At 39.8% G+C, this 18,867-nt stretch overlaps 1 protein-coding gene across 5 annotated transcripts in view; it reads left to right on the top strand.

Annotated features, from left to right (window-relative positions):
* Positions 1–18,867, top strand: part of CHST11 (carbohydrate sulfotransferase 11) — a 157,553-nt gene that overhangs the window by 53,547 nt on the left and 85,139 nt on the right. For all 5 annotated transcript variants that reach the window (XM_026797820.2, XM_026797819.2, XM_014272556.3 and 2 more), the window contains exon 2: positions 13,154–13,239. In XM_026797820.2, the coding sequence (XP_026653621.1) occupies positions 13,156–13,239 (84 nt within the window). In that variant the 5' untranslated portion in view covers positions 13,154–13,155. The remainder of the gene's footprint in view (positions 1–13,153; positions 13,240–18,867) is intronic.

Genomic DNA, 18,867 nt, shown 5'->3' on the forward strand with positions numbered 1-18,867 from the left:
AGTCTACCAGTCTCAGGGATGTCCGATTTTCGGCTGTTTGGATGGCCTGGAAAGGCCCGGGGTGGCCTTGGGGCAGCCCGCGTTTCAAAGGACGAGAAGAGGCTTCAGTTCTTTTCTCGGTCTCGGTGTTTATTAATTGTTTATCTAAAAGATTTTCTCTCGGCCCAACAGAGGTCTGCTCAGCAGCCAGCCATGAGCACACACTCCTGCCCTCCGGGCAGTCACCTATCTTTATACCCAAAGTTACGTATACAATATTTATCATTTTTCCCCAATACCTTTCACCCTTATTGACCAGTGCACTTTTAGTAATGACCAATCCCAAAGTGCCACCATCACCACAGAAGATGGAGGAGAAGAAGAAGAAGGACAGGACACGCCCCAATTCCTCCATCTTACTTCTCTAAACCCCCCTGTACAGAAATCCTAAACCCTGTGTTTCACTCTCTAATTAACTTATCCCTTCACCATTCACTCCGGTGAAATCCTCCTATCCTCATACAAGTGTTGTCTCCTGTGTAGGATCAAAGTCCAGCCACCAGACACTTCTGGCAACATTCCAGGACTCCCGAGTCCCCCAAGGGTGGTCTCGGTGACTCTGCACCTCAGTCCTGAGGTGCTGAGGTCCCACACAGGGATGGGCGTAAAACCTGAAAACCTAGGGGGACACATGGGAGAGGGCTGGTTTGTGTTTCCTCTTGAGCAACTGAGGCTGTCTCCCACGCCTTCAGCACCCCTTGTCCTTACCACCCCTACGTCTGTGTTGGGCAGGACACAGGTTCTAGTGTGGTGGCCAGGTTAGGGAGTAAGTTGGGATTTTTCTTGGTTTGTGTCTTTCAAGGGTGGAAGAAGGGATCTGGATTGTGGTGGAAAGACTAGGAAAGATGAGGGAAGAGAAATGGTTAGCTGGGAAACAGCATAAAAGATTGGTAGAGGCATGTAGGGGCAACAGAGCAGCAAAGGGAGTAATTTGGTGAGGGGAGAAAAGAAAAGGTCAGAGAGGAATAAAGAGAGGATAAAGATTCCAGAAAAATAGAATAGATTTGGACAGGAAAATATTATGTCAAGAGCTTGATTAAATAGAGTAGCTGAAAAGTCATGTGTTCTGGAAAAAAAGGTTATTAAATAAGAGACTGCTATAAATGAAAAAAATCACATTGCCATTTTCTCTGAATTTTACTTAAGCTTTCATTCTGAGAGTCCTGTAATGAAATAGAGAGAAGCAAAATACAGAGAATGGAAAGGAGAAACCAAAATAAGCTGGTATTTCATTGTTGGATTTGGATAGTAGAACATAATGTAGCATGTTACTATTTTTGAAAATTGTTTAAAAATAAAAATAAACAAACCAGCATCTGGCAGTGGGTTAAACACTGGTTTGCTGTTTCAACATCAATAATGCGAGTATATACTCACTCATGTATGGGTGTAATCTACTCACTCATATCATACCTGCATGAGTAGCTTCACGTAAGCACACAAATGGTGTCCTTCCCAGCTGAATAAAATGATTACACTGCTTTGCCTGCTGAGGACTCGAGCAGTCAATCTCAGTAAATCTTCCTTTTGCCTTTCACAGTTCAGGTGCAATTCCCAACCATGCAGAAGAACAGAGATCTGTTTGAGTTCATGGAGCTGAGATGATTTATCTCAGCTTGGTAAGGGGTAATATGTGACAACCCCTTATTGTAAATTTGAAATCAAATCTGCCTTTTTTTTCAATTGTTGTGTTTTGTTATTTAACACAGCTTTTACATATACTCCTTGGTTAAGGCTGATTAATGTTTAATGAAGACAAAGGGAGTTTTTCAGAATAAAGTGAAGAATTTCCCCAAAAGCAGCAGCCAGGCTCTGAGATAAGAATGATCAGGAGGGAACAATCTGCCATTCAGCTCTGTGGCTGGAGAAAGCATCACTTAGACTGTAATTTTTATTCTGCTCTATATTTTTAAGCTGAAAGTATAAAATACTTTCAAGTAAAATGCAGTTTTGATGTGTCAGCTTTCAAGAACTTGTGATAAAATTAACCTGTACATAGTTGAGAGCAAAGCAAGACTGGAATACATCACAGAAGCCTTCTCTGCAGCCTTGGAAGGTTAGAGACGGCAAGGAGACTAAACGTCTTTTTGGAAATAACTGTTTTTAAATTGTCTATGCTGATGACCTTCTTTGTTTTAATGATACAATATTTGAATGTCAGAATCACACCTATACAGCTGACATGGGAATGAACAACCCAAAAGTTAAATTGGCACGCAAAGAGTGCGTGTCAATTTGGCACACATATTACCGATTTTAAAAATTTGGAACAGTTTTTAAAAATAGCTGTAACTGGAAAATCATCACTAAGGACATACATTTCCCATGGGATCCCTGGGGGACCAGAGTTTGGGTTGATGCTTGTTAAATATTCTAATTTATCAACCAGAACAAAACATACTCTTTTATTGATCAAATTTACAGAGGATGCAAAAGTTAGGGCAGTGGTAAATGGAGAGGAAGAGAACTGCAGATCAGTAATGCAGAATTGTGAATACCCAGTGACTTGGGTGGCAGCCTTGTTTTAGTCATCTTGCAGCACTAAATGCATAGAGGAATAAAATTTAGGTGATGCTTACTTAGTAGAGGACCCTTTTTTGTTGTAAGTGAGGTCTGGGAAGGGCTTGAGGGTGATGGTTCATCAGCTGGCCTGCCTGCTGCCTGGCACACAGGGAAGCACAGGAGGGTGGGGGACAGGGCCAGCAAGGGGAGGTGGCATTTGCTCATCCTGTGAGTCCTGCCACAGCTTGTTCTTTGTGATGTGGGGCACCCTGGTGTCAGCAATCTGCAGTGATAGCTTTGAGTGTGTTCAGAAGAAAGGAAGGAATGATGAGATGCCCAGAAAATTTGTCACAGAATAAAAGAAAATTAGAAGATGCCTTGATCACAAGTTACATGCATAGAGGTGAGGAGACAGATGTACCACAAGATCAAGTGGCTGAGAGGTGCAGACAGGTCACATCAGCTTAGCAAAATGGTATGGTTGGGGAGGAAAATTTGACATCAAATCAGTTTCTCAAGGTGTATTTTCTGTTCCTGGCAAATTTAGAAACAAGATGAGTTGTCTTTCTGGAAGGTGAATTATTTCAGGAAAATCTGAAATAATTAATTGGGAATTATTTCAGGAAAATCTTCTGAAAAGGGTGCTTTCCTTTGTTTCCTCTCCCGCTCTTTCTGTCGTTCTCTGCATGAGACATCACAATGGCAAGAATAACATTAGTTGCCTAGAGAAGAACTTTTTGAGTCTATGGCTTTTTGAGTTTTTTGAGAACTTTGAGTCTATGTCAAGCAGTTTTGTTGCCTGTCTCCATCAGAATGATATTGTCAGAGAGATCCTGGATTTTAGCTACTTACTGGTCACCAGCTGCAACACTAGCAGAGTTTCTCAATGCACTTGGCAAGCTATTTTACTGAAAGCAAAGCTTAGTATTTTGCATGCTAATTATTAAATAGTGTTATTATCAGTAGAGGTCACAGGTATCCAGTATTCTGGTGCCTTAGAAACTACACGTTGAAGTGCTGTGTGATTCCTTAATTGTCATCTGATGGAGAGGAAAACCACTTGCATAGTGGCTTCATGCTATTTCTGCATGTTGCTTTTATTTGCATATAGCATCTCTGTATTATTTGAAGAGTCCCAGTAAATTTAAAATGTTTAGTCTATCCTATTTGTTAGTGATAGCAGAATATGTATTTTTTACAGCTGCTGCCTGTTCTGATTCCCCTTTGAATGCTCTCATTGGATGTAAAATCACAGAAGAATCATTCCTTGTTCACTCCTTTTTTCTCTGGGGTGTGCCTTCAGGAGGTGGAGTTGATATGCTTGGCTCATCCACTTGTCTATGTGTGAGGCATGACTGCATTTCCTCACTGTAGACAAAAGTCCATCAAAAGGTTTTAATTAAAGTCATTGAAATGATGGGTAGGGTGGAAGGAGACAGATGAAGAGAGTAGGACCACATAAAGATAAGCAGGCAGTGAGACCTCGTGCATTTGCGATGCTGAATAGTTTTCTTGTGTTTTGAAAAAATTCTCCTCAGAGAAGGACAGATCCAGACTGCTCAGTGCCTCACCCAGAGTTGGCTGGGCTCTATAATGGAAATATAGATTATGCTAATTGAGATGAAGTTTTATAGTGCTAATGTGTATTTTACTCTTCTGTGTGGTGAAATGCAGTCTGAGTTTGAGGGAGCTGAAAACGTCCTATTCACATGTAAAATGTTGTGAAGGATCTGTGGTTTGGGGTATTTAAAAAATGCCACATGAGGGGATTCATACATCTGAAAGCAATATTATCCATGTGCACTCATTGCTAATGGAGAGAGGAGTGTGTGAAAGCAGCTTCCCAGCCTCCCTGTACAGATGTGTAGATCCTGCTGGAAGAAGGAGGAGTGGTGGAGAACTTCTGTGGTGCAGTGGGGCAGGTTGTGGGGCCAGCACTGCTCTACAGACCAGGAGCTGTGCTGATCTCGGTCAGCTGAGGCAATAAACAGCAGCTGGGAAAGTAAAAGATCTTGCAAAGAGGCCCATTGTGTCTCTGTGCCTTGGGATTACTTGGAGTTTAGAATTCTTAAACAGAATAAACTCTTGGAATAAGGCAGTAAGCCCAGCTGTGTATTAATTATTAGTTCGGACAACTTCCAAATCGCAGAATCAGGCCTCTGCTGTTCGTGATACTTTCTTCCTTTTAATATCAGCATTTGGCCTTCACATTGCCAAGCAAGATGTGTCTTTAATTTGTGAGAGCTCATCTGCTTATCCAAAAAGCTACAGTCATAATCCTCTTTGCCATAATGAATGACTGCTCTGGAAGTGATTACTACAGGATTTCATACTGTCTTTGAATTCTTTAGTGCTTCTTTTTTGTAAAGAAAATTGTTGCTCATAAATCACAGTAAAGTATCAGGGGGCTGTGACTGCAGTAAAATACCAGAGGCATTGCTTCAGAGGTGGTAAATCTTGGTCTATCTGGACATGTTGCTAGGACAGGAATGACCTGAGTCCCTTGGCTTCTTTTTGTCAGGTCAGGTGTGCATATGTGTGTGAACACTGCTTCTGCCTCAAGTTCAGATACCACAAGTCTGAGCCTTTCATTGCTCCAGGTTAAATAGACTGCTGCAGCTCTATTTTCTATTCTGCTTGGCTTGTGAGAAGACTTGCTGTGCATTTCAGTATATCCATTGCAAATATGATTTTGTATTTCATCTTCTGTGTACGTCTGTTGAAGAATAGCAAAGAAGCAGTAGCTCAAATAGGCTGCAGCAGTTGTCGTTTTCATTTTGACTGTGATTCAAGACAAAGGCTTTTAAAATTAGAGCTTTCTAAAGAAACCTTCCTCCTTTAAAGATTTCTCTCTCTCTCTTTTTTTGTGAACTCATAAATCATTTTTAAGTAGACTGGTACTAACGGCATGATGGAAGTAGTTGGAAATTTAGAAAAAGAAATCCAGCTTCTTATTTTTTTGGGACAATCTGCTTTTTTTTCCCCTGGACCTACATTTACACAGTTTTCTTTTGAACTTACATCAGAGAGATGGGATATAACCAACTATCTACAAGCTTGAAAACTAGGCTGATAAGAAGACCAGAGTAGAAAATTTGGCTCCTTGCTATGAAGACAACCCAGCAGCAGATGTGCCTGCTGATGTTGTTACAGTGAGTATCTAGAAATTGGAAGAAGGTGTATGTAGAAACCTCTAAGTCTCATTAGAAATCTTCCTACCTTTCCAGATTGTTGCAGTCTCGTTTGCCAAAACACATGCCTGACTTATAATGGAAAAGTAGGAAAATGTGTAATGTCCAGAAAAAGTTAGAAAGAGTTTTTCTTTGCATTTGATGTACTGGATCTGCAGTGTCCCTTCATGCAAATTCATAATGCACATGTTTGTTTGTGAAATACATATATTTTGAGTTATAATTCCTAAGCATCTAACTGCATTTGAGATGGAAAAATAAAAGGAAACAAAAGAAATTCTTAAGTTGATGTAGATGGCAAAATTTAAAAAATTTATTTATGAACATGTAGAAGTACTTCAGCAAGAAAATAAATATACTATTTTGATGAATATTATGTGACACCTGGCTTTGCTAATTGATGACCTAAATTACAGCAATCTCAGAGATGAGCAGACAGCTGAGATGGTCAGTGATCCATCTAGAATGGGCCTGTGAAATACTGTGATGCTCCCACATCTGCATTTCATGCCAGAGACAACAAGGTTGTATCAGAAAAGTTTTGACAAAGTCGAATACAGTTTGTGGTTTGCACCCACAGAAACTTGCAGCGTTTAAACAAGCCTGTGTGTTTGAGATAAACAAAATAGAGCTCTCCTCATGGAAGTAGTAATGCCTGTGGAAAAGTCTCTTGATTTAGGTTTGTGGATAAGTTCTTGAGCCTTCTAAAGAAATGCTGTATATATTCACCTTTTTTTTTAATTACTGGAAAAAAGTTTCTCATTGTTCATTAACAGGGAAGATGTTGTGCTAATTTATGCCACATGTAATGTCTGTAGGTTGAGCAAGGATCTAAGTCTACATAATTTCACCCAAGGATATTAACTTCCCCACTGTGCCCAATTAAATTCATCCCCATGCAAATCTGAGAACAAACAGGATAAAATACAAATTTGTTTCTGGAAAACTGTCTAAAGCAAAAAGGAATTAAATATCTCTTGATTCTTTGGAGGGCATTTACAACTTTTGTAATTAGTGATTAGTGCCAAGAAACAAATGTTGAGATGAATTTCCTTACTTGTGCCAGGATTTATTTTACGTAACCTCAACCATTTAGGATTGCTCCTCAGTGGAAAGGAGAGGAGCCACCTCCAGGGCCCCCTGGATTGGCCCACCTATGCAGGTGTGGCTCTGTAATTGTAGGAGCTTAAATGAGTAGCTTATAGAAATCTCACTTCCTAATACGAATTCAGAACGTAGCAACTAATAGGTTTAGTGGAAGTTTTTAGGGTCTTTGCCTCTACTTTTCTGACCTGGGAAGTGACGATTGTTATTTTGCTGGTCCCTGGCCCCATATCTGGAGCTTTTCTGCTCTTCTTAGCTATAATCCTTTCACTAAGGTGTGATCTCTTCTTTATTTTTTTATCCTTTGCTTTTATTGTACTTATTTTTGTTTGTTTCTCAAGCTAAGTAAATCCTTGTTTCTGTAGTTACTGTCTGATGTAAGGTAAAATCTGTTCTCCATTGATAAACAGAAGAATTGTTGCATTCTCTGGGTTTAAGACTTTGGCATACTTATATACAATGCCTAATCTGATGTTGACTTTCTAAAAATAGATCTCTCAAGCTCCAGGGAAGAAAGCTGCAGTGTTGCCTTAAGAAATCAAAGGAGGCCAGACAAGAATTTAGTCATAAATCCTTGTACCTGTGGTATTCAGATGAAGGACCAATAATTTAGTCTAAAATCCTGAGCTGAATGCAGCAAAGCACAAGGCCCCAGATGTCACAAAATGTTGCTATCAATTCATTGATCTTTGTGAATCTCTGCTGAAAGATTAGTGTTCATAAATCATTGCCTGGAGAGCTATCTCCTTACTTAAGTCTCCTTATTTAAGCTTTTACATTCACTCCTCATGTTCCTGGTTGCTGATTAAAAATTAACCCTTTCATATCATTCAGTATGCTTAGCCTGATTACTCTGTAGAAGGGAGCCCAGGAATTTTAATGACATTTGAAATGAGTTAGACTTCTTTTGCTGAGTTTCCTGTTTTGCCTGTGGTTTAAACTTGGCTGAAGTCTTGCGGAGCAAACTGTTGTAAATCATTATGCAAGACTCGTTTTCCTGCAGCAGTACAAGCTGTTTACTAATCACAAGCTTGTTCAGCATGATTTTAGCTAACTGTAAGAAAGGTGTGTTCCAAGACAAGATATTCCAAATTGAACAATAAAAAAGCAAAATCAGTCCCAAACCTCTGAGGAACTCTGGGAAAGGGCTACTTCTTTGGGTCACTTCAACTCTGCACTGTGTTATCATGCTTCAAGAACATTGGATGTGCAAAATGTTGTTGGATTGAACCTTGCTTGATTTGTATTCAGATATGACCAGCTTGCCTTGAGTGTAATTCTTGCCAGTACAGACAGAGCATTGTTTCATAATACCATTTACAGAAGAATGTTTACAATTGGGCTGTGGATGTCTCACTGTGGTTAAGGTGTTTGGTGTAGTATTGAGATAGGTATTCCAATGCTTCATCCTATATACCAAGTAGAAGTACTTTTCTGTGCTGCTTTGGGATTGCAGCAGAAATCTATGCAAGAAAAACCATGTCCAGGTCTTTAGCTGAAGAGAATCTCTCTGAACTTTCAGTACGGGTATAATTATATATTTTTGCTTTGACTTAAAAATTCAGGAAGTTTGAAGGTGGTAGCTGGTGAGTGGCACTGATATTTTGTCTAGGTTGGGTAAGGAATGTTTAGGTGAATGTTTGGCCCTAACCCAGTGGGTCAAGCAAAATCTACTATGCTCTTTGCTGTCGAGAAGATGCTCCATGGAAAGCATTTACTTTGGCCTGAAATTAGGGGTGGTTGGGCAGGAGGAGAGCAATGGATTAGCTGGAGAGCAGTGTATTTCAGCCAAAGGAAGCAACCATTTTCAGCCTCTCATGCAGAAATCAGACTAAAAATTAAGATCAATCAGACCAAAAAGAGGAATATATTGGATTTGTTTCTTTTAAAAAAGAACAGGATCTGATCCTCAACTGGAGTCTCACCATGCTGCTGCCAGTGCATACTGTTTCCTCGTCAGTATCAGTTACAAGAGAAAACTTGTATCCCAATAGGAGGAATGAGTTATGTAGGTCAGTTTTAAGCAATGCTGTATTAGGGAATTTTGTTCTTTGGGCTTTAGACCAGTGTAATGAAAAGTTAAATATTAACATGTCCTCAGAACTTTTCTCAAATATTGGTAATATGAGACTTAAATTAAGAGGCAGTGAACAGAGGTAAAATTTTTACATTTGGCTTTTGTTATCATGCCAGTAATTAGAGTAGTCAGAGCAATGTAAATTAAATGTTGCAAAGCAGGGCAGCAGTTGCTAGAAAGCAGCCTGGTACCTTTTAATATGCAGAAGTCTTGGGAACTGGAGCTTCAGACATCTATGAGATAGTAGATTGGTAGTGAAAGAGGTGGCTGCTGAATGCAGACACCCATCCTTGAATGCCACTTGTTTGTCTCTCTCAGTGCTGGAGAAGTGGCAGTTATTTTGTGTGTCTCTTCCAGCAAAGTCTCCTCTGGGACTTAATCCCACACAGACTTGGGAGAAATGTTTGATTTGCCCTTCTGACACTTTGTGAGAAGGTGACCTTTTATGGCTTTCAGTCTTCAAAAATCTTGAATCTCATGATTTTGCCTGACCCCCTTTCACTCTGTCTAGGTAATTGCAGTGTTCACATTCATTTTAGGACAGTAATCTCCCAATAGAAGTGCTACCATGTCCTCTTGTACGTGTCCTCTCTCAGGTTTTTGTAGCTCCTGATAGGGAGAGGCAGAAATTATGTTTATGCAGCTTCTTACATTCAGTATTTTCTCCAGAGGTCTCCAATTCTAGGATAGGGTCTTTGAAGGGTTACCAAGTGCATTAGTAATGCCTTCTTGCCAAGGAAAGGTAACAGATTAAGCCTGGCTCACATGTTTCCGTGTGAATGATCTTCAGTGTTCTTGTCCTAAGTGCACTGTAACTCACTGGTCAAATTCCTGCTGTTGGTACTGGTGGATATAAATGGAGTTTTCTGGAAGCTGGAGCTGTGCGCAGATGCTCCTGTTCTGAGATGATTTAAGGCCTCCACACTCCTCTGTATGTATACAGAGCATACACAGCTGATTGTTGTGTTGATTATGCAGGGCTGTTTATTTTCCTCTTTTGAGAAATTGAAATTTGGTGTCGAGATAGCATGCTCTACAAACTTCCTTATTAGATTCATAACTAGTGGTTCCAGACATATTTTAGCAAAATGGGCCAAGGCTGCATTTTTGACAAATCATTGCTGGGGATGGAACAAAGTTCTTGTTTTTACAGCTCTTGTATTTAAGTAACAAACTCATGATACATCTACTTGCTCACACTCCTGGCTAAATTCAGAGGATTCATGTTCTTGCTGCCCTTGCAGTGTTAGCACTACTCTTGAATCATTAAAGGCGCAGAATGCTATTGATCTTATAGGTCTTTTACAACCTAGACAATTCTAAAATCCTTTGTCAGCTGCTTCACACTGTTGGTGTGTCTGAATGTGATCTTTTGAACGATTCTTGTGATCTTTTGAACGATTCTTGGAGCCATGCATATGCAGTACTTATCATTAGATTATAATTAACCATAATTATGTATGGAGATCAGCCCAAGCCATAAAATGTAGATTGTTATATTTACTATGTTAATAAGATTTGGTGAGGATAAAGGGCTTGATTTTTTAATTTTCCCATGCACAATGGTGTAATGGATCCTTAGCTAAAGTGTTGTTAAAATTAGTAGAGCTCCATACTACAGTTCTTCTTACTGCAGATTGCTATAGGCGAGGTTCAGGCCCAATAGGTTTTGTCACTGGCATAGTGAAGCACTGCCTCAGAGAAGCTGAGACAGTAGAAAACATGTTGTAGGAGCCCTGAGAGGTAAATGTACCCACAGACATGTTAGAAAGTGTTTTGGACTATATAAAAACATCTCTGATAGTTATTCACTTGAGGACAGTTGTACAAACAGTTGCAGGTGGGATTTCTGCTGGGGAAAGGGGAGTATTTACCTTTATCTTGATGCTGCAGTAAAATTCCAGGCACAAGTACTTTCCAGGTGTGCACAGATGTGCTGTGTACAGTTGTACCAGGGAGTGCTGTTCCTGGAATCAATAAATAGGAAACCAAGTGCAGTGTTGCTATGCTAACCCCACAGTCTGATTCTAAAAGCTTTATTGAAAAAACAAAACAAATTAAGTAATACTGGAAATGATAAAATAAGGTTGAATCACCTCTATGATTAAGGCTCTACATTAGTATTTAGCTTTTGCAGGGGAGATAGCTTTTTCTACTGTCTATTTACATCTGGAAACAAATCTTTCATGTTGCGTAAATAATTTAATCTTTATTACTGTTACTGCTGCAAATAACGTGTTGATACCTGCTGGCTAAGTGAAGCAGGAAGTGATAGATACCATTATGCATTGTACTATTTACTGTATTTAATGGAAATTAAAAGTGAAATAAGTTAAAGAACACGACACTAGAATTCTTGTTATTCTTCATTTTAGAACATCAGTGTTGCAGGACCTTATCACAGTCTAATGAGCTGTATACACTAAAATGTTCCCCTCTCCCTTTCCCCCTGCTGTGGTGTTTTAATGTGCTTTGTCCTGGAGTAGAAGGCTTCATTTTGGAAAGGTTTCTTTATTGAGGAAGGGGCTACAAAATGATTTTGAAAGCTTCTCTGGACACAGTTCTGGTACAAGAGCATGGAGGGGGGATAAGGTGGACAGGAGCTCTGTAGTTAGAATGGCTGTTGGATATCTCGCATTCTCATTTCAAAATTTTCTTCCTAAAACCACTTCCAGGCTTTGGAAGCTGACTGTTACTGTAAAACATTTCTTAAGTTTTAATTTTCTAAAACACATTGTAAGTTATCTTTTAAAAAGACGCATTAGCACAACAATGGAGGAATTGCAATACTTGTCTGCATCACTAGAAATGTTCAGAATTTAATCTGGTGTTTCAATGTGTAAAATAAAATTATTGCCTCTGCTAACATTACTGTCCTAATTGTGAACAAAACTGAAGCCAGTTTGTTTACTGAATATGTCTGCCTCCTGCCACAAGACTTGGGGAATCTGTTTGCTTAGGAAAAAAGCAACCCAGCATGTTGTTAGATAATTACCTCCTATTGAAAATAGATATTGAGTGAGTGAAGGAATCAATTATGTTTCCAGATTGGACCGTATGCAGTTTTCTGCGGTTTATATTACTTGATGTATCAGTTATGATATTAGGTCTCAGTATTAAAACATTACTGGACTGTATTCTCTGACTTGGCTTGAAGCCCATGATAGCATGTCTGCAAGTGGTGCAGCTCATTGTTCTAGGATGCTTCAATAGTTTCTGGTTACAAAACGTGGTGAGATGATAAAAGCATGCCTGACTTGGCTTAACATGATGTTCCCAGCAGGAACATCTCTTTTCCCCTTTTTTTTTTGGTTATGTCTTAATCAAATGTTGATGAGACAAAATGCTGCGATGCTGGATGTGGGTGTCTGACAGCCTGATGCTCCTTCTGTATTTCCCAGGGCAAGCTGGGGGCAGGAGAGTGTTATCAGAGGATGATGTGGGCCGTGTGAGATAAGAAGCACAGCAAGCTCTTGTTTTCCTCCTGACTATAGACAGTGGAGCTGAATGTCTTCTTACAGAGTTTTATGGCCACAGAGGTCTAACTTGAAGCTGATGGTCTGCATCCCTGCTGGGACTCAGGCCAACAGCTCTCCTGAAGAATTTGTCATCCAAAATGCTCCTTGATCAGACCTTTGACAAAGCCTTTTGTTTGAAAGCCAGCTCACCTTTAATGGTATAACAGAGTGCATGTTGTTCTGTGGATCAGTCAAAATTTCCAGTTGTAATATGTAAAGCAAAATTGTGGCAAGAAGGGCAGCAGTGTTTGATTGTATGTTTGTTACGTACTGATTAGTATCTGTTCTAGGAGAAACAGAAGAATGCAATGTAATATGAGGTTCCTGTATACATCTGTGTTTAGGCAGAGAAAGGCTCAGACATTGCCTCTCAGAGGTGCTGGTTATAGGAATCCATCTGATTCCTTCCTGATGATCAGGTGTCTGGCACTGCTGAAAATTGTGTTGCATTGGTCCTAATGCTTGAATTTTTGTGCACCCAAACTGAGAGTTGTTGCATAACAATTTTTATAAGAGAGTTTTTATTTTCAGTAACTTCCACAATAGATAAGGGATGTAGCTCTTAGACAATTTCTAGGGAAAGGAAAATCGGGAATTAAATGACAACACTGTCTAGAATCCTATGATCTATGGTCAGAAAATCTTTTCTTGCTCTAAGTATTGCAATTGCTTTCAGCTAGCCAGTGTTGCTAACCTGTACTAATTTCGATTTCCCCTTGCAGTAATGCGTAGAAATCCATTTGGGATGGACATTTGCTGTCGGAAGGGATCCAGAAGCCCACTCCAGGAACTGTATAATCCCACCCAGGTGAGTGTCTTGTGGCTATAATTAAGCTTCCCAATGCAGCATACAAATGCAGTCTCTTTTGATGATATTTTGATGTTTTCTTATTTGCATGTAACAGCTGCCTTCATTTGAGAGAACTGATCCTGGATACTGCAGGGTTTACTGTAACATTCTACAGTTTAAGTTAAAGCCTGATTTTTAAAGGCTTTTAGTTTAATGATGCAGACTCCTCCAAAATGTTTTCTTAGGTACCCAAAAGCCTTAAAAGGATACTTAGATAGAAGCTGACGCAATGTGTTGACATGGATTGGCAGGGTGGTGTGAGAGAATGTGACATGATCTACATGAGACAAGGAGTGCAGTAAGACTGTAAATTGCCATAATATTGCATTAATATAATTTATATTACTTTCAGCTAGCCAGCTGCCTTTCTTGTCCTGGTCTGTGGCTCATATGGAGTCTAGACAAACACTGTAGCTCATGTATGCTATTCAATACCTGATTGTCCTGATGAGAGCTAGGACCTCAGTTATTGCTCTTCTTTTGACAAGTAGAATAAGAAAACTACCTGAAATTCATGCTCCTGTTTGGTCCTCTAGATCAATGTATTCCCTACATATGGGCTGAATTGGCACATTCAGGAGAAGCATTTCCTGTTGGCAGCTGAGAGGAAGTGCTGCCATTGAGAGAAAATGCCAGCTGACTATTAAACATATTTATTAAAGTTTAACAACCGCCTATTATATATTTATCCGTGAATGAATAGATTGAGTTTTATTAAATTAGCTATTATGGAAAGTGACTATCCCAGTAAATCTAACTTGTTATATTTAACAAGGCAATAAATGTTTTAAATACTATTTGATTATGAAGACACTCACTATATCATGTGCAAAACAAAGTCTGAGGGATTTCAAGTATTTACATAAAGAATTGACAGCAATCCAAAGATGCATGATATCGGTTATGAAGCACAGTAAAGCTCCATTTGCTTGTTAATGTTGTTTTTATGAACACAGGTTGACTTTCTAATTCAATTTGAATTCTGGGCATGGCTGGGAACATAAGTTTGTCATACTCTTATACTGCCCTTTATTGACCATTATGGGAGTCAGCATTGCATAAATGGGAAGTGCATGCAGAAGCCCTGAAGAGGAACAAACCAGTGCTGCAAAGGAAAACTATTAGTATTTGCAGGTCAAATTTAAAGACTCTTTGGAGATGTTCAAGAGGAGCAGGTAAGGGAGAAGAGATGGGCTGAGTAATTGGTCTCTCTGGTGTCTGCTGTGTGTCAGTCAAGACCTTTTGCCCTTTAACATTATTAAAGGCCAAGCTGTAGGCAAGAAACATCCCCATCCAGTGAAGGGCCATAATCCCAGAGCCCTTGCAAACCTGGAACACTGAAAAGATTTCCTGAGCTTCCTGAAGCAGGGGGACATAACTGGCAGCTCCTTCCTTTCTGCGTACCCTGACGAAGTGATCTGTTAGCATCCCTTTCTGGGCTCACCTGTGAGCCAGCCAATGTCAATGTTTGAGGGAGTGCAGTAGTTCTGGCAGCTGATGTTAAACTAAAGATATTTATTGTTATTGATGTTATTGAAATTTTTTTATGCAGAAGTGTTTCTATCAGCTTGCTGATACCCATTTTATGAAGCTTTTAATTTTTGTTTCTTTCTTTGTTTTTAGTTGGTGCTTGATTTTTTTGGAAGGGGCTTTGCATGCTGCCCTCAGTACCAGAGGGACAGACAAATGAGCATATGCAATCTGGGAAAAGAGTAACAAGAAAAGGCAGTGAGTAGAGGCTGCCAGAGGAAACAACAGGTTGGAGATGACACCTAGAATGCTTCATCAGATATATGGTTCATCTTTTTTTTTTTTCCATTGGTGCCCAAAGAGACTTCTGTCTCACCTTTCTTGAGGCGGCAGATTAGAGACTGTTGTATATTTTGGCAGGAGGGTGCTTGTTCCTCAAGGGTTCAGATGTACTTGCAAGGATGGGGGGAGATGGAGGGCAGATCTCTCATGTTTGTTTCCTTGCTGAAGCAGTTGCAATCAGTCTTTTGTAGTCAGCTCAGAAGTCAAATATATAATAAATATGCAAGAAGACAAGGCCAGGCTGGATGGAAGCTGTAGTGAGTGGAAGGTGTCCCTGCACATGGTAGTTGGAACAAGATGATCATTGAGGTTCCTTCCAGCCCGAACCAATCTTTGATTCTATGAAGACATTTTTGGCCAAAATCTCTCTTACTAAGCTAAGTGATGAAAACAGTTAGATCTTTAACCTCTGACTCTCAGAACCTTTTGGACTCCTGATGTTGTGAATCCATGTTTCTCTCCTGGGTGCCAGTGGCTGTGTGTGCCATCACAGAAACTCTCTGGCACTCAGTTTAGCTGCCTCAGAGCAGCAGCAGAGTTGATTGAGCAGATATTCGTAGTTCAAAATAATATGTGTAATTTAAACACCAAACTTAGGCCACTGAAAGATGCCTTGAAGCTATGGTTTTGGATTACTACAAGCTAGGTGTAGCTGTGATTTTTTTAAAGGGTAGGAAACTTTAAATTTGAGAAGTATTAAGGGCCCATTCTGCCTTGCGTTCTGTGTGCTCCTGCCTGTTCCCTGCCTGGGAGAAGAGAGTTTGGTCATTGATTGAAATAGGTGTCAGATAGGGTCAATACTCACTGGGATTTCGGTTGCTGTAGTTTAACATGAGTGAGTTTTTTCTACTTGTGTTTGATATCAAGTTGCACTGCCCTCATGAAACCAGATGGAGACAGGTTGATTTCCACCAGCTGAGAGTTTGACTGTGGTTATTTAATATGTTGACATATAACAGCCTCTCTGATCCTGGCCTGGTTTTTCCTTCTATGGAGTTACTTGAGTTGTTTGCAGATGCCATAATTTGTCTCTTAAATCTTTTTTTTGGCCTTGTGAATGATTGTGAAAAGGAAAGAGAAAGGAAAGGGAAAAAGAAGAGAAGGAAAAAATAAAAAATAACAATAAAAAAAGGCAGAAATAAAGATTGGTCTTCAGGAAATTCAAATGTAGCAATGATCTGAAGGTGACTGAATGGGTCATTGGATGGTTTGTAGGAGCTGAATGTTAGGATTGTAGTCAGATTTTCAGAGGGTTAATCTTAATTGTTGCTATGTTCAGTGGAGAAAGAGAGGACAGGTGGGTGGAGAGAGCACTTGAATTAGGACTTTAGAAAGTGTCCATTACAGAGCCCATGTGGGATCTATGCCTTAGCTGGGTGTCTGGCCTTGTGATTATTGTAAACGTATAGCACATTTTCTCTTTTGCTTGTGGTAATAAAGCAGAAAATGGGAAGTGCATTTGTCTGTGGACAAAAGATTTCTTCTCTAGGGCTTTCACTGAAAGATTTTTCATGAGCACTAATATACCATGAGGGAAAGAAAAGTCAATATAACCAAACTGGATTTACACTGACTAAGTGGATTTCCAGGCTGTGGTCTGCTCATACACAGCAGGCGATGTGCAGCACGTCTCAGACCTTACTGTCTGTTGTTTTGCCTTTCCTTTTTAGGCGGAGGTTTAGTACTAAGCTGCAGAGATACCAGTGGCAAATTTTGAGGGCTGAAATGGATTGTTTATTTAATGAGTTTATTAAAAAGCCACATCATTATGAATGGAAAGAGAAACAGGATTCAATCACACAACAAATGGCAAAGGAGAGAATCTAGATGTAATTGAACACAGATGAAGGGCTCTGCAGGAATGTGACACAAGCTCGCATTTTATCTTGGGTAGATTTTATGGGGTTTTTATTGCATATGAAACCCCGGGAATTTAAGAATGTGGGGAAACAAATACATGCAAGACATATTCTTAGAAGACAACATATACAACTGTGTCTTGCAATTTACATAGCTTTGTACAGCCCCACTGCTCCAAGAAAAACAGATAATTGTGGGTCAGCCCATGAGCTGGAGTCACCAGAAGTTCAGAACTGGGTAACACTGCTCACACTTTCATGATTAACATTGATATTTTTGGTACAGAGGGTGTGCTACTTAATTACAAGAAGTTTCAAACCAAAACAGAAATGTTGGAGGAATGGGAAAAAATTGCATATTTAAGGTTAGATTTTTGTCTTCTAGTTGTCAAGATTACCATTTAATTTTCATTAAATGCAAGTAGCACCATTGCTTAGTCTGTCTAGGCTTCTGAGAGAAGCATAGAAGAGGTAAAGTTCTGTATCCATCAGGATCCAAATCCAAGGATAAGTTTGTTTCACTTTCTAGTTTGACATTGACATTGCCTAATCATGACATTCATGATTAATTCATGAATCAACCTGACTGTTTTGCTGAAGGTCACACTGTTTGCCAATTTCTTTTTGTTGAGGAGAGGTATTTCTAGGTGTCTGCTTTTGGTGTAGCTGGAGCCAGGTCTAGTAATTTGCTAAAACTCGTGAGTCAGAACTGTAGACCAACTGTTTGTTGCCTTTGCATTATGAAATTGTATGAACTGGTCATTCCAAAATGACCCATTTTTTATTCTGTTTTTTTCCCCTTGTCTCCTTCCCACCAGGAGAAGGGAAGTAAGTGAACTGTTGCCTTGCAGACAGTGTTTATACATCCTCAGTCTCTTCAGGCCACAAATGCTGCATTTTGGGAGCTGCCCTGTGATTATCGGTGGCTTAGACTGCAGCAAATCCTAGCCTATCAGCAAATCCTAGCCTATCAGCAAATCCTAGCCTAGTTCAGCCCAGATCACCCACCAGGGTTGTAGTTTGCTGTCTTAAATGATTTCCACTCCCTAGGATGACTCTGGGGGCTGTACCCATTCATGGACAGAGATTTGTGGTGAGCTTTGTGGTCTGAGCTCTGTGTGCACATCATCCACAGCACTTTGTATCAGAGGTTCCAGTGCTAAGGACCTGTTATTTCTGTCCTTGGTGTGTCTTAGGCTCTGAACACTGTGTAGTTTGTTTCAGTGTGCTCTGGATCCTCATTCTCAGGAACAGAGCACACAAAGAGCAGGTTATTCAATAAGATGAGAGGTCCAGTTCACCTAGTGGTTTCTTTTCAGCAGCAAGTGACCAGACTACAAGAAAGATAAAAAACTCATGATACTCTTCCAGAGCACAACATGTGGGTCATGAGCATTCTGAGCCGGACTTGCTTTTTTGTCAGCTATATCATGCAAGAAAAGCCTGAGATGACTGACAATTACTATATCAGTCAGAAAGGGGTGAAAAAAAGTAGATCTCTAGAGTTACTTGACAATTCCAGTAAGACAAGAAAATTACACCAGCACTGTGCACCAGTGCTATCCATTATTTTTTCTCCAGTTTTTGTGTAGATATGTTCTGGGTTTCAGATTTCTTCCTTGAGACAGCCATATATTTGTCCTGGGAAGTGAATTTTTGAATATGAGAAATAGTGCAGTTTATCTAAAGAACAGTATGTTAAAGTTATTGATGCTTTGCAACTGAGTAATAAATATGTATGTGTGTAATAAATATGTATGCCCTCCTTATCGAGGGCAAGTAGTGTCCCAAAAGTTCTACCGGTACTGAGAACATATGTTGTTTGGTTGATGCTGATCTTTGTAGGTAAATCTGTGCAGATTATAACAGGATGGTAAGTATGGCTCATAATCACAGTATTTGATTCATCATAAAT

This window comes from Zonotrichia albicollis, chromosome 4, assembly GCF_047830755.1.
Source record: "Zonotrichia albicollis isolate bZonAlb1 chromosome 4, bZonAlb1.hap1, whole genome shotgun sequence".
Lineage (NCBI taxonomy): Eukaryota > Metazoa > Chordata > Aves > Passeriformes > Passerellidae > Zonotrichia > Zonotrichia albicollis.